This window comes from Colobus angolensis, unplaced genomic scaffold, assembly GCF_000951035.1.
Source record: "Colobus angolensis palliatus isolate OR3802 unplaced genomic scaffold, Cang.pa_1.0 Scaffold81, whole genome shotgun sequence".
Classification (NCBI taxonomy): Eukaryota; Metazoa; Chordata; class Mammalia; order Primates; family Cercopithecidae; genus Colobus; species Colobus angolensis.
In genome coordinates this window covers 28,389-55,688 of record NW_012121932.1, presented here as the reverse complement: position 1 = coordinate 55,688, position 27,300 = coordinate 28,389, and the positions used below count along the sequence as shown (strand labels likewise).

Below are 27,300 nucleotides of genomic sequence, written 5' to 3'. Positions count from 1 at the left end.
TATGACAGAGATCCTATAAGATTATAATGGAGCTGAAAAATTCCTATCACCTAGTGATGCCACAGCCATTGTTACATTGTAGCACAATGTATTATCTGTTCTGTGTTTAGATTACACAAATACCATTGTGTTACAATTGCCTACGGTATTCAATACATGAACATGCTGTACAGGTTTGTAGCATAGAAGTGACAGGCTTTGCCATATAGCCTAGGTGTGTAGTAGGCTCTACCACCTAGGTTTGTGTAAGTACACTTCATGATGTTCACATAATGATGAAATCACCTAACGACAAATTTCTCAGAATACAGCTGTCATTAAGTCACACATTACTGTAGAATTATAATTCTTGCTTGATATATTACAGACAACTTTCACTCAAAATACAGAAAAATTATCAATTCATTTTGCATTCTGTCACATATTTCACCTCCTTTCTAACAAGGAAAAATACACAAACATATATGTATATGCTTTTCAGAAATAAAGTATTCTAAATTTCATTTGTAATTTGTTCAAAACCTCAAGAACTCAAGTACATGATTAGTTTAAACAACACTGATAGTTTAAAAACAAAAACAATTATTTGGGGAGAGACCTTAAAATATATTTTTGGCTGTTTTTACCTGTAACGTAAATGTCAAAAGAAGTAATGATTGGACATACTCTGCTTGAGTTACCCTCAACTGACTGTTGTCCAGGGAATTTTTCTCTGGCTGGATTCAAGTTCCTGTGATATAATAATTTGGTCTATTCCATGATTAACAGCATTTAATATTTTGAAAAGATCTTTGAGATCAAACTGAACACATCCATTTCATGGATGAGGAAAATGCTGCCCAGAGAGGTTTAATGACTTGTCCAGAGTTATAGGAACGTACAGAAACACATTCAGGACACGGACACAGAGTTCCTGATTCTTAGTCAAATTCTTAAGGTAACACATTCCCCAGGGTCAGATTCTACATAATTTACAGTAACTTGATTATAAAGAATGTTATAATTTCAATATATATCAATGCATATATTCTGCCTGATATAGTTGGGATACTTGTCCCTCCAATCTCATGTTGAAATGTAATCCTCAATGTTGCAGGGTGGCCCTAATGGAAGGTGTTTGGGTCCTGGGAGTGAATCCCTCATGGCTTGGTGCTATTCTTGCAGTAGTGAGTGAGTTTTCACAAAATCTGGTTGTTTGAAGGTGTATGGCACCTCCCTGCTCTCTTGCTCCTGCTTCGCCGTGTGACATCTCTGCTCCCACTTAGCCTTCCACCATGAGTAAATCTCCCTGAGGGCTCCCCAGAAGCCGAGCAGACACTGGTGCCATGCTTACACAGCCTGCAGAACCGTAAGCCACTTAAACCTTTTTTATTTGTAAATTACACAGTCTAAAGTATTTCTGTTCTTTTTTTCCTGAAACAGAGTCTTGCTCTGTCACCCAGGCTGGAATGCAGAGGTGCAATCCCAGCTCACTGTGGCCTCCGCCTTCCAGGTTCAGGCAATTCTCATGCCTCAGCTTCCCAAGAAGGTGGGACTACAGGCGTGTGCCACCATGCCCGGCTAATTTGTGTGCGTGTGTGTGTATTTTTGGTAGCGATGGGGTTTCACCACGTTGGCCAGACTGGTCTTCAACTCCTGACCTCAAGTAATCCACCCACCTCAGCCTCCCAAAGTGCTGGGATTATAGGTGTAAGCCATCGTGCTCGTGCTCAACCTCAGGTATTATTTATTTATTTGAGACAGTCTCACTTTATCTCCCAGGCTGGAGTGCAGTGGCGTGATTTCAGCTCACTGCAACCTCTGCCACCTGCATTCAAGTGATTCTCCTGCCTCAGCCTCCAGAGCAGCTGGGATTACAGGCACCTGCCACTGTGCCAGGCTAATTTTTGTATTTTTAGTAGAGATGGGGTTTTACCATGTTGGCCAGGCTGGTCTTGAACTCCTGACCTCAGGTGATCCACCCACTTCGGTCTCCCAAAGTGCTGGGATTATACGCGTGAGCCACCACGCCTGGCCCAAGTATTTCTTTATAGCAATGCAAGGATGGCCTAACACACTGCCTAAATCAAAACTGCTATTCACTTCAAGGGTATTCATTACCTGACTAGCTTTTTTGGGTGCATATGAACATAATGTAAATTCTATGGCTGATCAAATGTCATTACTATAAAGATACTCCCCATGAGCTCAGAGTCAGGACATCAACAATACTTAACCTCTCACTGTAAACATGACACAGTGGTAGGCACTGTGGAAATATATTTGGTCCTATTTTCCCTACCTGAGCATGTAAAAGAGCAGACAACTCCAATAGTGTGATGACGCTGCAGTGAAGAAAAGAATCCACTCCCTGGCACACTGATGGAGCATGTACCTGGGAATAGTATTCCTCAAAGAAGAATGGTCATAAAAATGATACTGCAGAATTCAAACAGCATTCAAGAGATCTCCACTAAATGCAGACATGTAGGCTATCTGAAGTTATTACAGATTTCCTTATTTCAGGAATCTTCAAAGCAAAATATAGGATGTGATACAAGAAATTATGACATAGCCAGTAACATATATGATGAAATTGTCTTACTAGAAAGTTACACATCAGGAAAAAAAAAAAGAAGCAAGTTTAAAATAAAAAAAAGGCAATGGGTACAAAACTACCTCAAGTTGGAATGAAAAAATACAGTGTTAGCATTTATCCATGATAGAAAGGCAGCACAGAAAAGAACTCAAGACAGAACGAGCCTATAACCAGGCTCCTTAATGAGAACATAATTCTAATACCAAAGTCTGGGTAGAATCTGTACACAGAATAGTTTTTGTAGCCATTGACTGCATGTGTTAAGAAGTACTTTGTAACACGAGTACAATAAATGGGAAAAATCGTAGAGGTCATCTGAAAGCCTGATCCCAATGCTGTCCTTTGTGGGTGAGTAGTGTCATGTTGGTATGTTGTACTCATATGAAGTGGCTTGAACAGTTGGTCAGCACAGTGAAAAGGCAGCCAATTAGGAATATATTGTACATTTAGTTCCACTGGATATTTTAATATATAAACTGCATGAACAATTATATCTTATGGGGACTGAACACCCCATATTATCACTTTAAAAAGTCTTCTAAGCTTCCATTTTCTACAAAAAAGAAAAACATCGACTTTTAAAAAGCAAATGTCAAGAAGCTTACTTTCAGATACAATATAAGACTAAAAACTGGATACTGATTAGATAAAACAATAGTGTTAACATGATGTAAACAGAAGAATTTTAAGAAAATTTCCCTTAAATTAACAATTAAGCAAAATAATAATTACGCATTTAGAGTTCATATGGTAATTTTCAAGTAAGTGTGTCTATTCCCCCACCACATACAAACCCAGTCTTGGTGCTCATATATCTCTCCAAGGATGATCACATTGTCCCCAATTACTACAGGATAGTAACTTTTCCTTTCTCTTCAAATTGCTGATTCTGACTGCGTGGACAACATAACCGTTTTTGATTCTTGGTCTGTGGGACTGTCAGCTGGTACCTATAAAAATAATCAGAAGATTAAAAATGTATAGCATCTGGCATATCCTATTATAACACAACAGTTGACTCAGGGGAAAAATAGCTAAAAAAAAACATGGTTTTACATTTATTCTATACATATTTCTCAACAGTATAATCATAAAAATATTCATTACTTACAGCTTTAACATCAACATTTGTAATTCCCATATTTATGTTGTGTCTTCGCAGATCCGACTTGATTAATGCTGAAACAGAGAGGCATCAATGGAGTTACTACAAACTGTTATGTGAAGTTTTTTTTTTTTTTTTTTTGAGACGGAGTCTTGCTGTGTCGCCCAGGCTGGAGTGCAGTGGCGCGATCTCGGCTCACTGCAAGCTCCGCCTCCCGGGTTCACGCCATTCTCCCGCCTCAGCCTCCGAGTAGCTGGGACTACAGGCGCCCGCCACCACGCCCGGCTATTTTTTTGTATTTTTAGTAGAGACGGGGTTTCACCATGTTAGCCAGGATGGTCTTGATCTCCTGACCTCGTGATCCACCCGCCTCGGCCTCCCAAAGTGCTGGGATTACAGGCTTGAGCCACCGCGCCCGGCCGGAGATTTTTTTTTAAAAGCAGCTCAAAGTCTTTCTTGGTATTGTCAAATTTAATACACTGTAGTGTCATGATATTTAATAGCATCCCAATAGCCTGAAAAATAATAGTACCTCTCTAAAGTTGCTAACAATTAGTAAGTCATTCATTATTGAACAAACACGGGAATGCTAGCAACCAATGATACAAAAATAAAAAGTAATTCTTTTTTTGAAAGGACTCTCCAATCTAGGGAAACTTTGACATGTAAACAAGTATAACAGTGTATGATAATTGCAAGGTATGGTGGGGAAGTGGGAGCAAAAAAGTCTATGTCAGCCAAAGGAAATTAGAGGTTTTCCAGAGAAGACATATTTGATACTGGAAAAAACTGAGTAATAACTTGTCAAGCAGACAAGAGGAGAGGAAGACATTCTAGGCAGAAGGGAATGCAGGTGTATCTCAGAGATATTGTGGGTTCAGCTCCAGATCACCACAAAAGAGTGAATATTGCTGGGCACGGTGGCTCACGCCTGTAATCCCAGCACTGGGAGGCCGAGGTGGGTGGATCACAAGGTCAGGAGAGTGAAACCCCATCTCTACTAAAAACAAAAAGTTAGCTGGACATGGCGGCATGTGCCTGTAGTCCCAGCAACTAGGGAGGCTGAGGCAGGAGAATCACTTGAACCTGGGAGATGCAGTTTGCAGTGAGCCGAGATCACGAAACTGCACAAATTTTTTGGTTTTCCAGTGCATAAAAAGTTATGTTTATACTATACTGTAGTCTATTTAAAGTTTGCAATAGCATTATGTCTTAAAAATAATCAATCTACATGCCTTAATTTAAAAACACTTCACTGGCCAGGCACGGTGGCTCATGCCTGTAATCCTAGCACTTTGGGAGGCCAAGGCAGGAGGATCACCTGAGGTCAGGAGTTCGAGACCAGCCTAATCAACATAGTGAAACCCCCATCTCTACTAAAAATACAAAAATTAGCCGGTATGGTGGTGGGCATCTGTAATCCCAGCTATTCAGGAGGCTGAGGCAGGAGAATCACTTGAACCCAGGAGGCAGAGGTTGCAGTGAGCTGGGATGGCACTATTCCACTCCGGCCTGGGCAACAAGAGCGAAACTCCATCTAAAACAAAACAAAACAAAAAACACTTTACTGCTAAAAAATGCTAATTATCACCCAAGCCTTCTGCAAGTTCTCTTTTTGCTGGTGGAGGGTCTTGCCTTGATGGTGATGGCTGCTGACAGATCAGGGTGGTGGTTGCTAAAAGGTGGGAGTGGCTGTGACAATTTCTTAAAGTAAGACAGTGACGAAGTTTGCCATATTAATCAACTCTTCCTTTCACGAAAGATCTCTCTGTGTGCAATACTTTTTTGATAATATTTTACCCACAAAACTTCCTCAAAATAGGAGTCAATTTTCTCAAACCTGCCACTGCTTCATCAACTTAAGTTTAGATAATATTCTAAATCCTTTGTTGTCATTTCAACATTTACAGCATCTTTACTAGTAGATTCCAACTCAAGAAAACACTTTCTTTGCTTATCCATAAGAAGCAACCCTTCATTTGTTCAAGTTTTACCATGAGATGCAGCAATTCAGTTACCTCTTCATATTCCACTTCCAATTCCAGTTCTCTTGTTATTCCCACCACATCTGCAGCTACTTCCTCCACTGAAGTCTTGAACCCCTAAAAATCATCCATGAGAATGGAATTAACTTCCTCCAAACTCCTGTTAATGTTGATAGTTTGACCTCCTCCCATGAATCAAGAATGTTCTTAACGGCATCTAGGACGGTGCATCCTTTCCAGAAAGTTCTCAATTTACTTTGCCCAGATCCAAGAGAGGAATAATTATTTCTGGCAGCTACAGCCTTTTGAAATGTATTTCTTAAAGAACAAGACTTGAAAGTTGAAACTACTCCTTGATCCATGGGCTGCAGAAGGGATGCTGTATTTCCAGGCATGAAAACAACATTGATCTCCTTGTACATCTTCATCAGAGCTCTTGGGTAAACAGGTGAATTCGTCAAAGAGCAGTACTATTTTGAAAGGAATGTTTTTCTGAGTAGCAGGCTTCAACAATGGGTTTAAAATATTCAGCAAACCATGCTATTAACAGATGTACTATCAACTACAGGTTTCAGGTTCATTGTTCCATTGATAGAGCTTAGGCAGAGCAAATTTAGCCTAATTCTTAAGGGCCCTAGGATTTTCAGAATGGTCAACAAGCATTAGTTTCAATTTAAAGTCACCAGCTGCATCAACTCCTCACAGGAGAGTCAGCTTGTCCTTTGAAGCCAGACATTGATTCCTCCTCTATAGCTATGGCAGTCCTAGAAGGCATCTTCTTCCAATATAAGCCTGTTTCATCTACATGGAAAATTTGTTGTTTATTGTAGCCACCTTCATCAACAATCTTAGCTAGATCTTCTGGATAATTTATTTCAGCATCTACATCAGCACTTGCTGCTTCGCCTTACACTTTTATGTTATGAAGACAACTTCTTTCCTTACCTCATGAACTGACCTCTGCTAGCTTCCAGCTTTTCTTCTGCAACTTTCTCACCTCTTTCAGCTTTCAAAGAATTGGACAGTTAGGGCCTTGCTCTAGATTAGGCTTTGGTTTCCGGGGATGTTGTGGCTGGTATGATCTTCTAACAAGACCACTCAAACTTTCTCCATATCAGTAAGGATGTTGTGCTTTATCATTTGTGTGTTCAATGGAGTAGCATTCTTAATTTCCCTTAAGAATTTTTCCTTTGCATTAGCAACTTGGCTAATTGTTTGGTGCAAAAGGCCTAGCTTTTGGGCTCTCTGGGCTTTTGACATGACTTCCTCACTAAGCTTAATCATTTTTAGCTTCTGATTTAAGATTTACTATTCTTCCTTTCGCTTAAACATTTAGAGGCCATTGTAGGGGTATTAATTCAGGGATATTAATCAGGACCCTGATGTCAATATTGTTGTGCTTCAGAGAATAGGGAAGCCCAACAAGGGGAAAAGAGATACGGGAATGGCTGGTCAGTGGAGCAGTCAGAACACACAAAACCTTTATGAAGTTCACCGTCTTTTATGGGTGTAGTTCATGATGTCCCCAATTACAATAGTAACACCAAAGATCACTATCACAGACGACCATAACAGATACAATAATAACAAAGCTCTGTAGTAAAATACTCAACATATGAGAGAAATTAATTAGCATTTGAGATGGTAAAAGCATCAATGTAAAACTAATTTTAAAGATTTATTCTCACTTCTTAATTTTCAAGACTTGATTGTTTGAATTAGAATTAATGAATCTCTTGTAATTTGAAAGGGGATTACAAAACTGCTCCCTTCTTTGGTATAACAATAATACTTTTTTTTGAGACAGAGTCTCGCCTTTGTTGCGCAGGCTGGAGTGCAGTGGTGTGATCTTCACTCACTGCAACCTCCGCCTCCCAGGTTCAACCAAATCTTCTGCCTCAGCCTCCCAGGTAGCTGAGATTACAGGTGTGTGCCCCCACACCTGGTTGAATTTTTTTGTATTTTTAGTAGACACGAGGTTTCACTACGTTGGTCAGGCTGGTCTCGAACTCCTGACCTCAAATGATCCGCCTGTCTCAGCCTCCCAAATTGCTGGGAATATAAGCGTGAGCCAACACGTCCAGCCAATAGTAATAGTCTTAGATAAGATATAGTACTTGCCTAGAAATTAAGAACCAACATGGAATTACTTATGAAAGAACAATAGTTAAATATTACATATTTATTTAATATATTGTTAATATATTACATATTTCACAGTTTTGTATGTTTTATTTTACTAATTGGATGGGGGAAAAACTCCCTTGTGATAAGATGCTTTTCTTTGAGGAAACAGACTGCACTCACTTTCTTTTAGCTTAATGAATGAATGCTCAGGTTCCTATCATTCATACAATAATGAGTGAGCAACCTTAGGTAGTTGTGTATATCCAAAATCTTTATCACTGGTGAGATTTCATATTGAAGGTTTCACAAAGAATGATCAGGTATCCAACAAACAGTAGAAGAAATTCTGATTCACATCTTTCTGATAGATTCTGTCCTCCAACTAAGTTATAACCAGATCAAAGCAGCACAATCTCTCTTGGTATCTGCAAGGGACTGATTCCAAGACCCCGCCTCAGATACCAAAATCCATGAATGCTCAATTCCTTTATATGAAATGGTGTAGTATAAGCTTGTTCAATCTGTGGTCTGCAGGCCATATGTGGCCCAGGACAGTTTTAAATGCGGCCCAACACAAACTCATAAATTTTTTAAAAACATTATGAGATATTTTGCAATTTTTTTTTTTAGTTCATTAGCTATCATTAGTATTAGAGTAGTTCATGTGTGGCCCAAGATAATTCTTGTTCCAATGTGGTCCAGAGAAGGCAAAAGATTGGACACCCCTGGGTAGTATTTATATATAATGTACACACATCCTCCTACATACTTAAACCATCTCTAGATTACTAATATCAAATACAATGTAAATAGTTGTTATACTATAATGTTTAGGGAATGATGACATTTTAAAAATCTGTACATGTTCAGTGCAGATGCAACCATTCATTTTTTTCCAATTAATTTCAATCCACAGTTGAATCCACAGATGAAGAACCCACGGGATACACAAAGGGCTGACTATAATCTCTCCTGAATATCCAAAGCTTCTGTCCCTCACGATGGTAAAGGGATACAGAAGGAAATTCACAAAGTAAAATAATACTACAAGCCAACATGCACCTGGAAATACTTCTGAACATAAGTCTTGCTTCCAAATCTATTGTATACCCACGTGCATGGGCAAACTATGGATAAAAATTCTTTGACATTCTCTTTCTCTGGAGATTGAGCACTATTTTCTTTCCTTCCCATGTCTATGATGACTATACCTAAGAAGTATAAGCACTAGCTAAGGATTCCACATACTATTTCCACCACTACCACTTGACTGCTTACCACCTCTACCACATTGTAACAGTAGAAACACGTGTTAGGCACCTCCCAGGTGCCAGACACTAGGAACTTTTCATGAACCGTTTCAATTAATCCTCACGGTAACCCTATAAAGGAGGCTTTAACACTCTATTATATAAATGAGGAAAGGAGGATGTGAGAGGTTAAGCAACCTGCTAAAGTCACACTCCCAGTGAGCAGCAGAATCGCAATTTGAGGCCAGGTCTTCCCAACTCCGGGTCTTTACTACTCTTTTTCTTGAGACAGAGTCTTGCTGTTGCCCAGGCTAGAGTGCAATGGCGTGATCCTGACTCACTGCAACCTCTGCCTCCTGGGTTCAAGCGATTTTCCTGCCTCAGCCTCCCAAGTAGCTGGGACTACAGGTGCACGCTACCACACCTGGCAAATTTTAGTAGAGATGGGGTTTTGCCATGTTGGCCAGGCTGGTCTCAAACACCTCACCTCAAGTAATCTGCCCGCCTCTGTCTCCCAAAGTGCTGGGATTATAGGCATGAGCCAACGCACCCGGCCTTTACTACTCTTTTTACAACAGTTTTGCTTGCTATGCAGAGTAACTGTATTGAATTTGAAATCTGCAAAATGAAGTAATAGATTCATGTCCTTAGAAGAAAACATATAATGTCCTGTTTTTTACCTCATTTTTTCCCCTTGAGTTCTGCCAAGCTATTGAGAAGCAATATACATGAAAATTAACACATGACACAAGTCCTTTTACCAGGCAAACGCCCTAATTTACCTGTTAAAATGATGCCTATAAACATCCAGACACAGAGAAAAATGTTTCCTGCCTTAGGATCATAGTCTGATGTGAGCTTTCCTTGAGCCAATGTGAACAAAATTCCAAATATCTAAAATACAATAAGAAAAATAATTTGTTATTAAGTTGACTTATTTAAAACAAGTACAAAGTTTTCACCAGAACTTAACTTATTGTGTATATGATTTGTTTTCTAGAAACATTCATTGAAAAGTTGAATTATTAAACAAAAACCATGGTCAGGCTGGGCACAGTGGCTCACACCTGTAATCCTAGCACTTTGGGAGGTTGAGGTAGGCGAATTGCTTGAGCCCAGGAGTCCGAGACCAGGCTGGACAACAAGGCGAACCCCCTCTCTACAAAAAATAACAAAAAACATTTAGCTGGGCATGCTGGTGTGCACCTGTCATCCCAAATACTCTGGAGGCAGAGGAGGGAGGATTGCTTGAGCCTAGGAGTTTGAAGCTGCAGTGAGCCATGACTGCACTACTGCACTCCAGCTTGGGTAGCAGAGCAAGACCCTGTTTCCAAAAAACAAAACAACAACAACAACAACAAATAAAACCATGGTCAAACTCATTACTCACTAGAATATCTGGTATAATAATCATCTCAGGTTTAGATAAATCAGAGGTTTACCTGTGCAGAAGCATTAAGAAGACCAGATGAAGTACCTTCAGATTCAGGGTAAGTGATTTCAACAGCAAATTCAAAACCCAAAGGGAGGTAACCAGTCATGAAGAAGCTAGGAAAATAAATCCAGAATTACAGAAAGAATTATCAGAAGGTCACAATCACATACTGATGTAATCATTTTGCATCTTAGGCTTATTCTAATGACCAAATAAGTGAATATTTTGAAGTTGCTATGTCAAAGTAAGGAACTATTATTATTGACCAATCAGCTCAAGGTTACAGAACCGGAAGCAACTAATACCAAATTTTTTTCTGAGAAAAATTTACTTCCAGTTTTATAAGCCAACTGTCTTTGTAACCAAATAAAGTTACACAGATTAAGTAAGGCTTATCCATTTTTTTAACCTATGGTATACCAAAAACCAATTTTAAAGAATTTTAATAGTTCTTAAGAATTACACGTTTATATGCACAGAATGAATCCTTAAAGTTTAAAATATTGAAGAACCTTTGGATGAACTTAAAAAATTAGAGACCAGAGTAATAACACTTCAGAATTATAACAGCATGCTATCACTCCTCCTAAACACATCTGATACTTACCCAAGCACCCCTCCAGTAACAAATACGATGATAATGTATCCAAGGTCCAATGTGAAAGTAAAGATAACCATTCCAATAAAAGACAAAATATAAACTATCAGAGTAGTCTGTCTAAAACAAAAACAACAAAGTTGTTAGTATTTTGTCTAATTCTCCTAGACATATAAAAATCATCACTCTTATCTGTTCAGGAATGAATCTTTGTTTTTCAAATTTCACCCCTTCTTGTCTATGGAAAATGTATCCACCAAAGCATAAATTTTAAAGCATTTTTAATTTAAGATTCAGCAGCATCAGGAAACAAAACCACACCATATCGAATGCTCAGATGGGGATACTTTTTTATGAATAAAATCATTTTTATGCCACCAAATGGGATAGTTCCCTATTCACATTTCAAGATTCAGATCAAATTCTACCTCTTCCAAACGCCTTCTGTAACCACACCAGCTTATAAGGCTCTTTCTTCCAAATTCCTTTGTCATTTTGGTACTATAAAACTGATGACATCCATTTTAGTTTGTTCTATTATTTAACTTTTCACATGTGAATGCCTTATTTGCTCCATTTAGACTACAAACATATTAACAACAGGGATCACATACTGCTTGCCATAATTGTCATCTAAGAGAGATGCACACAACAGGAGTTTGGCAAATGAATGGCAGTTACCCTGAGAAGAAAGACACAGTGGCAAAGAACACACGTCTATGCCTATCAAGTTTTCTAAATGTATAATGGATGAAAAACTTAAGGAATTTAATCCTTTACATATGCTTCCTTCATCTATAAATCAAGTAGGTTTCACTCTAAGCTATCAGTTTACAATAATGCTAACTAAAGCTAAGGTAAGTGTTATCTTAAATTATGGAAAAATTATCTTGGAGAATTTCAAGATTAGAGATATTTTTGGTAGGGTTTAGACTAATAATATCAAATATATCTTGAGCCTTGAAAGGTGCACGGGACACAGTTCCATATTTCATTCATTTATTCATTAATAGTTTCATTCATTCATTTCCAAGTACAGGGGGAAGTTTTGGCCTGTTAAAAAATGTGGTGATTCTTTTAACTCCCAGAGCAAAATATGCTGCCTCTGAAACCCTTTCTTAGTCTCCCAGTTGGTATAATTTATTTTCTTTGGTATTAGCATTTTGGTGGCTCCATATAATGTACAATTAACAGAATATATTCTTGCTTTCTTTTTTTTTTTTTTTTAGACAGTGTCTTGCTCTGTCACCCAGACTGGAGTCCAGTGGCATGCTATCTCAGCTCACTGCAACCTCTGCCTCCTGGGTTCAAGCAATTCTCCTTCCTTAGCCTCCTGAGTAGCTGTTATTACAGGTGCTCACCACCACACTCAGCTACTTTTTGTATTTTCAGTAGAGATGGAGTTTCACCATGTTGCCCAAGCTGGTCTCCAACTCCTGGCCTTAAGCAGTCTACCCACCTTGGCCTCCCAAAGTGCTGGGATTACAGGCGTAAGACATTTTATCAAGCCAGCACTTTCACATTATGCATTATATTACAGTTAACTGGTACTATAGTCTGGGGGTACTTTAGCCAAAAAGTTCTTAGCAAAATAAAGCCTTATGCTCAACGATAATTTTTTATCGTAAAGAATTACTTTTTTGTTTTTGTATTTAAGCCCACAACATAAGAAAAGAACAAGATAGGCCGGGCATGGTAGCTCCTGCCTGTAATCCCAGCACTTTGGGAGGCTGAGGTGGGTGGACTGCCTGACCTCAGGATTTCAAAACCAGTCTGGGCAACATGGTGAAACCCTGTCTCCAAAAAGTTAAAAAATTAGCTGAGTGTGGTGCTGCACACCTGTGGTCACAGCTACTGAGGAGGCTGAGGCAGGAGAATCACTTGAGCCTGGAAAGCAGAAGCTGCAGTGAGCCAAGATGGTACCACTGCACTCTAGCCTGGGTGACAGAGTGAGACCCCACATCGAAAAAAAAAAAAAAGACAAAGTCTATCAAAAGTCAAATATTTCTCAGAAATGGCTCTTTTTAGAATAGAAATAATTCCTTCTGAAGTGGTAGGTATAAGTATTGTTAGAAAGAAGGGGTTCATAAGGTATCCAGGTTCTCAAAATTGAAATAAATGTGACCAATAAAATAATACAATACACAGAGTATTGAAACACTTAAGTGAACAGAACCTACTAGTGTTTAGAATCCATATCTAAGTAGTAATATGTTTTAAATTTCTTAAAATAAAAAGCAAATTGTCTTTTAAAATCAAAATACCTTTGGTTACACACCATACATGTATTTACTTTCACTTACTTGTATGTTTTGGTATAATCCAGCCATAAGCCACAAAGAATAGAGCCCACCATTCCAGCTACTACTAGTGTTAGCCCAATCCTTCCAGCATTGACTTCTTCTCCCTGAAAACAATTTGCATCAGAAGTTGATCAAATAAATGGATTAACTAATTCAGACTCTTCACATTCCCCCACCTTTTCATAGTCAATGAAAATAATTAGATAAAACTAAGCACACAGTAGGAAGATTTAGCACATGTGTTAGGGTGGGAGGGGAGGCCAGGTAAAGAATATACATAAGCATTACATTTTAAAACCAGAAAAGAAGCCTAAAATAATGGAAGAAATAAAAAAGGAAAATTTTCCTTAATCCTCTATGGTTAGAAGTACTATGATTTTTGTGAGGATTCTTAAGTATAGATAGTCATGTGTTCCATAATGACATCTAGGTCAACACTGACTCATATATACAGTAGTGATCCCGTAAGATTATAATACCATATTTTTATTCTACCTTCTCTGTTTAGATATATTTAGATATACAATACTTACCATTGTATTACAACTGCCTACAATATTCAGTAAAGTAACATGCTATACAGGTTTGTAACCTAGGAGCAACAGGCTATACCACACAGCCTAGGTATGTAGTAGGCTACACCATCAGGTTTGCCTACTACACTGTATTATACTCACACAGCAATGAAGTACACTGTATTATATTCACAACAATGAAACTGCCTAGTGAATTTCTCAGAAGGTATCCCTGTCACTAAGCAAGGTATGACACTGTATAGATGTCTAAAAAGGAGGTTAATCGATAGCTTTTACATAGTACAACTGCTTTACCCTTTCAAAAGCAAAGACACATCAATCGGAACTTGATATTTATTTATCTATATTTATGCTGAGTTCCCTTAAAATGTTTTGTCTTTTTACATATAACCAATCATATTATTTCCTAAAAATAAACTTAGGTATCGTCACAGGGATAGTAACTTCTGCTTTCCATATTGTGTGGTTTTTTTTGTTTGTTTTTTTGAGATGGAGTCTCACTCTGTCGCTAGGCTGGAGTGCAGTGGTGCTATCTTGGCTGGGATTACAGGTGTGGGCCACGGCGTCTGGCATGTTTTTTGTTTTTTTTGAGACAGGGATTCGCTCTTATTGCCCAAGCTGGAATGCAATGGCACGATCTCGGCTCACCGCCACCTCCACCTCCCAGGCTCAAGCATTTCTCCTGACTCAGCCTCCCGAATAGCTGGGATTACAGGCATGCGCCACCATGCCCAGCTAATTTTGTATTTTTAGTAGAGACAGGGTTTCTCCATGTTGGTCAGGCTGGTCTCAAACTTCCGACCTCAGGTGATCCTCCTCGGCCTCCCAAAGTGCTGGGTTTACAGGTGTGAGCCACCGCGCCTGGCCATACTGTGTGTTTTATAAACTGGATTAAATATGTTAAATTAAAATGATAGGAGGCCATTGTTTTGGAGTGAGCTCCCACAGACCAGACCACACAGAACAGTGTCACTAGTGCTAGGTGCCACATAATCAAACTTAACTTTAAAATGGGCCACTTTTCCAAAAAAAGAGAGATACATAAGCAACCTGTCAGATGGGGCCCAGTCCCCTTTGTTTTAATCCTATAAGGAAAGTAACTTTGTAACAACGAATCTGCTCTTTGCTCCTTGTTTCTGCTTTCTTCAGTCTTTTTCTGTCTATAAAGCCCATCTCCTCTGCTCAGCTCATCAGTACCTTTCTAAATCTTTAGATGGGATGCTGTCCAATAAAGGAATCGATAATCAAAGCCAATCAGATCTCTAAAGTTGTGGAAATTTCATTTTTTAACAAATATATTCTCAATTAAAACAAATGTAAATATTTGATAGCAACAATGTCATAATCCTTAATTTCATGATCCCGCTAACGACAGTTATATTGCTAAAGAAAAATTCTTGGCCAGGCATGCAATCTGACACAAGCAGAAGCTTACCTCATAATGTGTCAATATCATTTGATTTAATAATGTTGAGACTGAATAAAAGGCACCAGTCATGATACCTACAATAATAAAGATGATGTTAAATCATGATATCTACAATAATAAAGAGAATACTAAAAGTGTGTCATTTACCAGTTCATGAAGTGACGTGGAATATTATGTGACAATTGTGGAAATATATTTCTTTTCTTTTCTTTTTTTTTTTTTTTCTGAGACGGAGTCTCGCTCTGTCGCCCAGGCTGGAGTGCAGCAGCACAAACACAGCTCACTGCATCCTTGATCTCCTGGGCTCAAACGATTCTCCTACTTCAGCCCCACAAATAGCTGGGACTAGAGGCACAGGCCACCGTGTCTGGATAATTTTTGTATTTTTTGTAGAGATGAGGTTTTGCCACATTGCCTAGGATGTGGGTCTCCTTTTATACCTTTCAATGTTTTATAATTTTCTCTATGAAGTTCTTTTGGTATATTTATTCTAAGATATCTTTATAGTTTTAGTTGCTATTATAAAAGATATCTTTCATAGGAATACAATACTTATAAATACATAGGAATGCAATTGATATTTTCACATTGTCAGCTATTTAGTAACTTTGCTAACTCATTCTTACTAGTTTTAACAGCTGTCTCTAGGTTCTTTCATATTATTTTAATAGATGGATGATCACCAAACATTTTCTGTAAAGCACCAGGTAGCAAACCTTTGTTAGCTTTGTAGGACATATGGTCTCTAATGTAACTAATGTAACTACTCAACTCTGCCCTAGTAGTTCAAAAGCAGCTATAGACAATATGTAGACAAACAAAACTTTAATATAAAAACAAGCAATGGCCAGATTTGGCTCATGGGTCATGGTTTGCTGACCTCTGATATGCATAATTATAGTAAGAGCAATAACATCTGTTTTCTGTTTCATATGCCTTTTATTTCTTTTTTCTTGTGTTATTGAGCCAGCCAGTACCTCCAGTTAGATGTTGAACGGAAGTGATGACAGTAAATATCCTTAAGGATACTTCTTATTAATTCTTAAGGAGAATGGCTCTAACATTTGCCTTTAGTATAATACTTGCTATAGGGTCTTTGTAGATAAGCTTTATCAGGTTCAGAAAGTTCATTTGTTGGCACCTAATTAAACTGAAGAGCCTCTGCACAGCAAAAAACAAAACAAAACAAAACAAAAACTATCATCAGAGTGAACAGATGACTTACAGAATGGGAGAAAATTTTTGTAATTTATCCATCTGACAAAGGTCTAATATCCAGAGTCTACAGGAATTTAAATTTACAAGAAAAAGACAACCTCATTAAAAAGTGGGCAAAGGACATGAACAAACACTTGTCAAAAGACATTCATGTGGCCAAACATGAAAAAAAACTCAGCATCACTGGTAATTACAGAAATGCAAATCAAAACCACAATGAGATACCATTTCATGCCAGTCAGAATGGCGATTATTAAAATGTCAAGAAACAACAGATGCTGGCAAGGCTGTGGAGAAAAAAGAACACTTTTACACTGCTGGAAGGAGTATAAATTAATTCAACCACTGTAGAAGACAGTGTGACAATTCCCAAGATAAAGAAGCAGAAATACCATTTGACCCATCAATCCCATTACTGGGTATATACCCAAAGGAACATATATCATTCTGTTATAAAGATATATGCACATATATGTTTACTGCAGCACTATTCACAATAGCAAGGACATGGAATCAACCCAAATGCCCATCAATAATAGACTGGATAAAGAAAACGTAGTATGTTTACACCATGGAATACTATACAGCCAAAAAGAAATGAGATCAGGCCAGGTGCGGTGGCTCATGCCTGTAATCCTGACACTTTGGGAGGCTGAGGCAGGTGGATCACCTGAGATCAGGAGTTCGAGACCAGCCTGACCACCATGGTGAAACCCTGTCTCTACTAAAAATACAAAAATTAGCCGGACATGTTGGCACATGCCTGTAATCCCAGCTACTCGGGAGGCTGAGGCAGGAGAATCACCTGAACCTGGGGGGCGGAGGTTGCAGTGAGGCGTGATTGTGTGCACTCCAGCCTGGGCAATAAGAGTGAAACTCTGTCTCAAAAAAAAAAAAGAAATGAGATCATGTCCTTTGCAGAGACATGGATGGAGCTGGAAGCAGTTATTCTCAGCAAACTAAGGCAATAATAGAAAACCAAATACAACACATTCTCACTTATAAGTGGGAGTGGAATGATGGACACGTGGTGCGTGAGAGTGGAAACAACAAACATTGGGACATTTCAGGTTTGGGGGAGGAAGAGCATCAGGAATAATAGCTAATGGATGCTAGGCTTAATACCTAGATGATGCCTGAGGTCAGGAATTCGAGACCAACCTGGCTAACATGGCAAAACCCCATCTCTACTAAAAACACAAAAATTAGCCAAGTGTGGTGGCACTTGCCTGTAGTGCCAGCTACTCAGGAAGCTGAGGCAAAAGAACCGCTTGAACCCGGGAAGTGGAGGTTGCAGTGAGCCAAGATCACGCCACTGCACTCCAGCCTGGGTGACAGAGTGAGAAACCAACAAAACCGATACTGCAATTAACTTAATCATTTATGTATAATCAAGGTTTTTGGTTTTTTGTTTTTTTCTCAGATGGAGTCTTGATCCGTCACCCAGGCTGGAGTGCAGTGGCTTGATCTCGGCTTACTGCAACCTCTGCCTCCTGGGTTCAAGTGATTCTCCTGCCTCAGCCTCCCGAGTAGCTGGAATTACAGGTGTGTGCCACCATGCCCAGCTAATTTTTGTATTTTCAGTAGACACGGGGTTTTGCCATGTTCGCCAGGCTGGTCTTGAACTGGCCTCAAGTGATCCAACCACCTTGGCCTCCCAAAGTGTTAGGATTACAGGCATGAGCCACTGTGCCCAGCCCCAGTAAGTATTAAGCAATGTGGTACAAAGACACCAAAACTCCACAGATAACTGAGTGTTCACTGAAGGCACAATCTAACACCCTCGCTGGTGCTATTTTCTTCCTCCCCTTTGTCTATTAAAATCCAACCTCTTCAAGGCCCAGCTGAACCGCTCCCTTCTGTGAGACTCTCCCTGCCATCCCTAGGCCCTTCCCTTCATTTATCCTTTCTCAATGATAGGTCTCAATGAAGGCCTTTAGCATGCACTTGCCATACAACTTATCTTGTGTTGTTATCCTTTTGATAAATACCAACTATAATGTTGCTTACTTTTCAGACGTTTATATTATCTCCCCAGTTAGATGATCAATTTCCTACGGACAGAAATCATATATCATGCCTCTTTCTAGCCACAAAACATCTAGAGCACTACTATACATGTAGTTGGTATTTGATAGCTACTGATGGAATAAATAAATAAAAGAATGAACACCAAAATGAACAATAAGTGAGGCAAAGATTAAGCTAGCTCTTGCAGGATTGCTTACAGAAAAAAGAAGCACATTTCCGGTAAAAGAAATATTGGCACAAAATTACAGAGACTAGAATTAACAGTGTATATGCATGTGGAGATGTGTCTGTGTGTGTGTGCTTGTGTATGTCTGTGACAGGGGGTTGGTTATAAGTGTGGCTGAAAGAGAATTTTGTATTGGGAAAGTGAGTGATAAAAGAGTGATAACAAAAAGCCAGGCCAGATGTGGTGGCTCACACTTGTAATCCCAGCATTTTGGGAGGCAAAGGTGGACAGATCATGAGGTCAGGTGTTTGAGACCAGCCTGGTCAACATGGTGAAACCCCGCCTCTACTAAAAATACAAAAATTAGCCAGGCATGGTGGCATGCCCCTGTAATCTCAGCTACTAGGGAGGCTGAGGCAGGAGAATTGCTTGAACTTGAGAGGTAGAGGTTGCAGTGAGCCAAGATTGCGCCACTGTCCTCCAGCCTGAGCGACAGAGTGAGACTCTGTCTCAAAAAAAAAAAAAAAAGAAAAAAGCCACCTTAAATGACAGGCAAAAGAAATTAATTTGCTCTACTATTTAACAATAAGCCACTATATTTTTTCTGTATCTAATTAGGATTTTTAGGTTTAACCTAAACAAGGAGGTAACCAGCAAAATTAAGAAAACGAACTATGTCATGCAAAAGTATTAATATATAAGGATGAGATGATACGGCATCTGGGATTTGCTTTAAAATATTCCAGGAAAAGCTGGGCATGGTGGCTCATGCCTGTAATCCCGGTGCTTTCGGAGGCCAAGGCGGGCAGATCACCTGAGGTCAAGTGTTTGAGACCAGCCTGGCCAACATGGTGAAACCCCATCTCTACTAAAAATATGAAAAATTAGCCAGGTGTGGTGCGGGCACCTGTAATCCCAGCTACTCGAGAGGCTGAGGCAGGAGAATTGCTTGAACCTGGGAGGTGGAGGATACGATGAGCTGAGATCACACCACAGCACTCCAGTCTGGGCAACAAGAGTGAAACTCCGTCTCAAAAAAATACATTCCAGGAAAAAAATGGAGGAAATAGATGAAGCAAGAATGGCAAAATGTTGATAACTGTTGAAGCTGGGTGATGGCATACACAGGACATAGGTATATAGGAATTTATTAGATTAAATGTTCAACTTTGGTGATGAGTAATTTCTACTTAAAAAAAAAAAAAAGAACTAATCCTGGTAAAAATAGTTTAGGTCAGGACTTAATCTGCTATAATTTGTAAAACATTTATGTACCAGGGTTTGTATCCCCAAAATATGTGAAACAGAGAATAGCAGTGAATGATTTCTGGAGGCAAGTAAGACAGAAATAGGGAGTGCTGGTGTTCACATAAATGGTGTTAACACAAGAAACAAAGAATGAACTGCCAGAAAACTCTGAAGAAAATCAAGTGTGTTGGTGTCTGCAGTCAAACCTACAGTGTCAGGATGAATACCTGTCAGCTATCCTGAAAGATCTGGAGAGAGAGAATTTTCTTAGATGTCAGAACGGGTTAAGGTGAGTTCCTTAATGTCTAGTTTTGACTGAGAAGTCAAAACAGATGCCAGCTTGCAGTGTCAAAGAAAGGTATTGCTGATAGCATTTCCCACATGCTTACACCAGTACAACTATAGTTCACAAATGGCCTAAAACACTCCATGAGAACTCACAAAAGAAGACTGGGTTTCTCTATTTGAGAACTACTTTTCTTTCTTTCTTTTTTTTTTGAGATAGTCTCATTCTATTGCCCAGGCTGGAGTGCAGTGGCGCAATCTTGGCTCACTGTAACCTCTGCCTTCTAGGTTCAAGCGATTATCCTGCCTCAGCCACCCGAGTAGCTGGGATTACAGGTGTGAGCCATCACGCCCAGCTAATTTTTGTATTTTTAGTAGAGATGGGGTTTCACCGTGTTCACCAGGCTGGTCCCAAACTCCTGACATCAAGTGATCCACACACCTCGGCCAACCCGAGTGCTGGAATTACCAGCATGAGCCATCATGCCTGGCCAAAAACTACTTTTTAAAAATTATTATTTTTAAAAACATGTAAGAAGATGCATCCTGGATTTTCTGCTTTTAGTTTAAAACTTAAATTCATGATTATGCTATAGAGTTAATAGGCCAATCTCATTGAAGTTCAAACCACTAGGTTAAATGAAAAGAATTCACAACGTTGAAAGGCTCACACAGACATTAAAGCAAGTTCCACCACTTACCATAAGTGATCAACAGAAGGACAAAAGCAATGTTTTTAAACAGGTTTCTTATTGATTTCTTATAGGAGTACTCTTCAGGGGGACTGTCTTGAAGAGCTGCTTGAGCCTGACTTGGTGGATACCGAGGTTTTTCTTTGAAGGCTGAGAATATACATAAAAAGGATTATGTATATTTAATATATGTACAATATGTTGTTATATATTACAATAAGTAATTAATTACATGTATCTTCCTTAGTGAGCAGACAGAACACAGTCTAAGTTTAAAGAGGTAGTATAAGTTTTTTATGGTGAGGGTTTTCATTTTCACTGATTTCTAAGTGAAGAATAGTTTAACACTGTCATCTCAGTTCTCTGAAACTGACTAAAACTCAGAGATATGGCCAATTTCACATAATGAACTGCAAAACCATCAATAACATGCCACAACCTTGCTGACTGATTATTCTATTTACCTAAGAAAGAGTAATTTTTACTACATCAAATATTCAACAACTCTACTTTTAAATTCAGTTCAATTCGTAATTAGAGATAAACATGAAGGCTGGGCACAGTGGCTCATGCCTGTAATCCCAGCTCTTTGGGAGGCTGAAGCGGGAAGAACCCTTGAGCCTGGGAGGTCAAGGCTGCAGTGCGCTGTGATTGCGCCATTGCACTCCAGCCTGGGCAACAGAGCAGGACCCTCTCTCTCAAAAAAAAAAAAGGAAAATAGAAGAGAGAAATAAAAAATCAGATATGAGGAAGCCAATATACTATGGAACTTCTAAAGGACTTGAGTTAGTAACCATTTTCTTCTGAAATTTGATATAAAGTTTATCATCTGATCCAATTGCACCTCTGGGATTGAAAAACTTCAGGTGGATTCATGGAAGCAGAGCTAGGTCTTGCTAACTCACTTGAGTTGCATACGGAAAGGACAGGGGTAGAGCTAAGAGACATAAAAGTGTAGTATATGGTGTCTGATACTGTAAGTTTTAGCACTGTCCATTTCTAGTTAGAAATTTCACAGCCATCCCAGGTAGACGTCTAGAGACCACCTTTTAGCTGTGCAGGAAAGGATCAACCAGCTTTCCACAAAAGATGGCTAGAGAGAGATTTCTTTAGGATTAGGCTAACAAGAAGTCAAGACTAATTCATAGGCCAGGCATGGTGCTCCCTTTGGGAGGTCAAAGTGGAAGCATCACTTGAACATGAACAAGACTGTTGCTAGAAAAAAACTGTTTAAACTAGCTAGGCATGGCAGCATGCACCTGTAATCCTAGCTACTTGTGAGGCTGAAGTGAGAGGATTGCTTCAGTATCGCTTCATTGAGCCCAGGAGTAAAGGGTGCAGTGAGCTGGGATCATCATATCACTACACTCTAACCTAGGTGATAAAGCAAGACCTTGTCTGTAAAAAACAAACAAAAAAACACAAAAAACTATTTACAGAAGGGCTGAACTGCTAAAATATGGTACAGCAGAAATTAAAATCTAGTCTTTGTATTGACTCCAGACTTTAAAGTGTCTCAAAATTGTTAACTACAATAGAAGGAAAATACTGTACTTCATTGAATCTAAAATACTCTAATGCTTGCAGTCAATGATCTTACCAGGTATCAATAGAAGATTTTCACATAACCATGTCTCAATTACCACAAATGTTAGATGCCACTGATTATTAAAGGCATCTTGATTTCAGAGATTTCATGAAAAAAGCATACCTCAGGATTGATGAAACAGGGTAAATTCAAAAAGAAAAAAGAAGGCCAGCACAGTGGCTCACACTTGTAATCCCAGCACTTTGGGAGGCCAAGGTGGATCATTTGAGGTCAGGAGTTCGAGACCAGCCTGGCCAACATGGTGAAACCCCATCTCTACAAAAAAATACAAAAATTAGCCAGGCATTAATGGTGGCACATGCCTGTAGTCCCAGCTACTCAGGAGGCTGAGGCAGGAATTGCTTGAACCCAGGAGGCGGAGGTTGCAGTAAGCCAAGATTGTGCCACTGCACTCCAGCCTGGGCAACGGAGTGAGACTGTCTCAAAAAACAAAACAAAACAAAAAAAGAAACAGAAAGAAAAAAGAAGGTAAATGGATTCAGAAAATAATATTGTTTAGGGATTTTTTTTAGAAATTAGGATTTTTCTGCCATCCTCAGCCAGACGGTAAGAAAAAACATTTTTTTAATAGAAATTAGGATTTCTTTTTTTTTTAATTGGCTATTTCTTTCTTCCAACAAGGAAGACCTACTTTGTAGTTTGAAAGAGGGTTAGATCTGATGGACCTATCAACTGGAATCATTTGGAAATTTAAAAATAATAAAGATTTTGAGATTCTACCCAAGGCTCAATGAATCAGAAACTCCAGGATGAAGCCAAAGAAACTGTTTTAAACACAAGACTCCCCAAATGCTTTTGAAAACCAACCAGGGAGAAACAATCACTGGGAAAGTAAGAAATGACCCTTAAAATTTCCATGAAATACTATAATTCTCTAATTTTCCTGTTTGCTGCTAAAAATTTTTTAAATTACAGTTCATTGCTGACCAACACATTAACTGTGATATAACTAAAACTTACTAAACTAAAATACACTTCTATTTTTACAGATCTCACAACTAATTAAAGTGGAGATACAACTCATAAATATGTACTTTTTAATATCCTTACATTGGAAGGCTGGTACACATAAAAGGTTTAAGTTGCAAATCCTCCTCTTCCTTTCATTCTATCTGATCTTGTACTGTTAGGATGTCTGTTGTCCTTTCCTGAGTCTCTTTGTATCCTAATCAGATAGGAAATATCTCTTTTTACTAAGATTGGTAATGCAGAACTCACATAGTTATAAAACGAAGGTTCAGAAAGTAAAAACTACGCTTACTAGGTAGTCATGGGTACTTAATGAATCTTAAGTCTCTTACTTTTTTATTTACCATGGCAAAATAAATCTAAATGGCTCAAATCTGAACTGAAATGCAAAAATGAAAATACTTCTGACTTCTGGCTGGGCGCAGTGGCTCATGCCTGTAATTCCAGCACTTTGGGTGGTCTGAGGCGGGCGAATCACCTGAGGTCAGGAGTTGGAGACCAGCCTGGCCAACATGGCAAAAAACCTGTCTCTACTTAAAACACAAAAATTAGCCAGGGGTAGTGGGCACCTTAATCTTAGCTACTTGGGAGGCTGAGGCAGGAGAATCGCTTGAACCCAGGAGGCGGAGGTTGCTGTGAGCTGAGGTCGCACCACCGCACTCCAGGCTGGTCGACAGAGTGAAACTGTGTCTCAAAAATGAAAAGAAAAGAAAATACTTCTTACCAGTCTTTAAATCCACTACACTTATTTTTTTTGAATACAAGAGTTATCTTTTAGTTTCAGGAAGTCAAACTATCTTTCAGCAAAAATCAAGCCTGTATTTACCAGCTACGTGTAGGAAAGTCGAACTTAAGTCTACTTGAAGCAAGAGAAACAAAAAGCCACGGATCTATGACCTTGTTTACGCCTAGCTGCTACTTTTAAAGGATGAAATATGGCTTCTTCTTTCTCCTTTGAAACAGAAAAATAATAGCTTTCTATTGTCTTCTCCCAACCAAAAATTTGCACCAATAAAACAATTGATTATTTGAAGCAGTTATTCTCCACTTCTGGCATTAGTCTTATAAAGTAGCCAAAATATTCTCGAGCACCACATTCAAACTTTTCCTCCTGTGATGAATATGTTGTAAATCTACTGCTGTTTAGGGCCACTTTTACTTCTTAAAATCATATTTTAACATGTTTTAAATTTCATTATTTGTCCCTGTGTGATTCAGGCATATATTACATATATTAGGTTATTAAAAGACAAATAAATGTTTGAATCCTGGCTTTGCCTCAGCTCACTGTATGACTTTGAGGAAGTAAATCCCTGTCTCTTGCCTTTACAGCTTTCTCATCCATAAAATGTAAATAACAATAACAAGCTGTTATGAAGATTACATGATACAATATATGTAAAATAATTCTGTAATTATCAAGTGCAACACAAAATATATTGTCTTTTTGGACGAATATTTATTTAAAAAAACCAGAGACTGCCTCAGGAGCTTGAAATTCTTACAGATTAAGTTAAATGTATTTCTGTTAAAAGTATGCAGCCGGGCTGGGCATGGTGGCTCACGCCTATAATCCCAGCACTTTGGGAGGCCGAGACAGGCGGATCACCTGAGGTCAGGAGTTTGAGACTAGCCTGATCAACATGGAGAAACCCTGTCTCTACTAAAAACACAAAATTAGCCATGTGTGGTGGCGCACTCCTGTAATTCCAGCTACTCAGGAGGCTGAGGCAGAATGGCTTGAATCCGGGAGGCGGAGGTTGCGGTGAGCCGAGATCGCGTCACTGCACTCCAGCCAGGGCAACAAGAGCTAAACTCTGTCTCAAAATAAAATAAAATAAAGTTTATTTGTTTTTTTTTTGGGGGGGGGAAGGGGACAGAGTCTCACTCTGTCGCCCAGGCTGGAGGGCAGTGGCGTGATCTCGGCTCACTGCAAGCTCCGCCTCCTGGGTTCAGGCCATTCTCCTGCCTCAGCCTCCCGAGTAGCTGGGACTACAGGTGCCCGCCATCTCGCCCGGCTAGTTTTTTGTATTTTTCTTAGTAGAGACGGGGTTTCACCATGTCAGCCAGGATGGTCTCGATCTCCTGACCTCGTGATCCACCCGCCTCGGCCTCCCAAAGTGCTGGGATTACAGGCGTGAGCCACCACGCCTGGCCTGACAGGAAAGTATTTTAACTGACACATGAGTTAAATGACATAGTTTACTGCTCTGCTGCACAAAAGCAGCTTTTAAATACAACAGCATTACCGCTTATGCAAGAATCTGAATTCGAACAAAAAATAGGCTCAGTAAAAATTAAAATGATATATTTTTATCTGTAACTTTTATATATGGAGTTAAATTGTCTAGGCTTAAATCTGACCTTCAGTGTTTACTATGACCTTGGACAAATTAGATTTAACTAAATTCTGTGTCTCAGTTTCCTCGTCTATAAAATGGGAATAATATTGGTACCTTCCTCATGGAGTCATGAGGATTAAATGATACACAGCATGTAGTAAGCCTCTAAACATGTTTGATACATACCAACAAACCAAATATTTGAGGCTATAATAGAGTTCTCCTAATAGGAATATATTAGTGTGAAATTCAGTGGAATACTTGGGTTAATTCCTGGAAACACTAGATGGATTATACTCAATATAAGCTCCATGAGGGAGAGGAACAGAATTACATGGCATGAACCTTTGAGACAACATTTTAAGTAGACTGCTGAGTATCAATTTAGTACATGTCACATTGCTGAAAAACCTTAACAAAATTAAATTATTTTGTAAGAATTTGGTGGGACTTCCAAAGTAACTATGGGTAGAATTTAGAGAGAAGTAAAATCACCTTTTAGTAATTAAGGAACTTTGTTTGGTATGGATTTTTTAAATAATCCAAAGTTTGCTCAACAGCAAATATTTGGGAACGAGGAAAACAAGTACATGTTCTATTTAAATGTCACAATTTTCAACTTAAGACTTTCATATCACAACTATATATTATCTTGCTTTTATAATGTTTTGATCATAAAATTAAAATTAGAGTCCTCCAAGCAAAAATTGACCAAGAGCCTTTTTTTAAAGGCATTTTTCCCATTATTTTCCCCTAATTTCTATTTCCATTCTCTACCTGTAGGCCATGAGTACATAATTAGTCAAGTACATAATTAGCTCTCTTTTAATTTCTCAAATAACAAAGGGTAATATGCCAATAGTCATACCTATTATTATAATAACATTCTTGGTCTCCCTCCTTCAACAAGTACAAATCTTATATTTGTAGTAGTTTAAACATACACACATCACATGTATGATTTTGTGATATCTTACATGCAATCTCTTACTTTCTCACTTCTTTCTGAGACAAGCAATTGAAGAGGATTAAAAAAAAAAAGGAAAACTGGAATTTATGTGAAGACACAAAAGCAATCAAAAGAAAGAGAATTTTGGCTGGGTGCAGTGGCTCACACCAGTAATCCCAGCACTTTGGGAGGTTGAGGCAGGCGGATCGTTTGAGGTCAGGAGCTCGAGACCAGACTGGCCAACATGGTGAAATCCCGTCTCTACCGAAAACACACAAAAAAAGGCCGGGCTTGGTGGCTCAGGCCTGTAATCCCAGCACTTTGGGAGGCCAAGGCGGGCGGATCACCTGAGGTCAGAAGTTTGAGATCAGCCTGGCCAACATGGTGAAACCCTGTCTCTACTAAAAATACAAAAATTAGCCAGGCATGGTGCCATGCGCCTGTA

At 39.0% G+C, this 27,300-nt stretch overlaps 1 protein-coding gene across 1 annotated transcript in view; it reads right to left on the bottom strand.

Moving 5' to 3' along the window:
* Positions 1-1,891: 1,891 nt before the first annotated feature.
* Positions 1,892-27,300, bottom strand: part of FLVCR1 (feline leukemia virus subgroup C cellular receptor 1) — a 32,650-nt gene continuing 7,241 nt past the window's right edge. Inside the window, exons 3-10 of the mRNA XM_011929394.1 lie at positions 20,996-21,136; positions 15,353-15,420; positions 13,382-13,485; positions 11,088-11,198; positions 10,488-10,593; positions 9,828-9,939; positions 3,690-3,757; positions 1,892-3,528 (exon numbers count right to left, since the gene is read on the bottom strand). Of these exons, the coding sequence (XP_011784784.1) occupies positions 3,454-3,528; positions 3,690-3,757; positions 9,828-9,939; positions 10,488-10,593; positions 11,088-11,198; positions 13,382-13,485; positions 15,353-15,420; positions 20,996-21,136 (785 nt within the window). The 3' untranslated portion in view covers positions 1,892-3,453. The remainder of the gene's footprint in view (positions 3,529-3,689; positions 3,758-9,827; positions 9,940-10,487; positions 10,594-11,087; positions 11,199-13,381; positions 13,486-15,352; positions 15,421-20,995; positions 21,137-27,300) is intronic.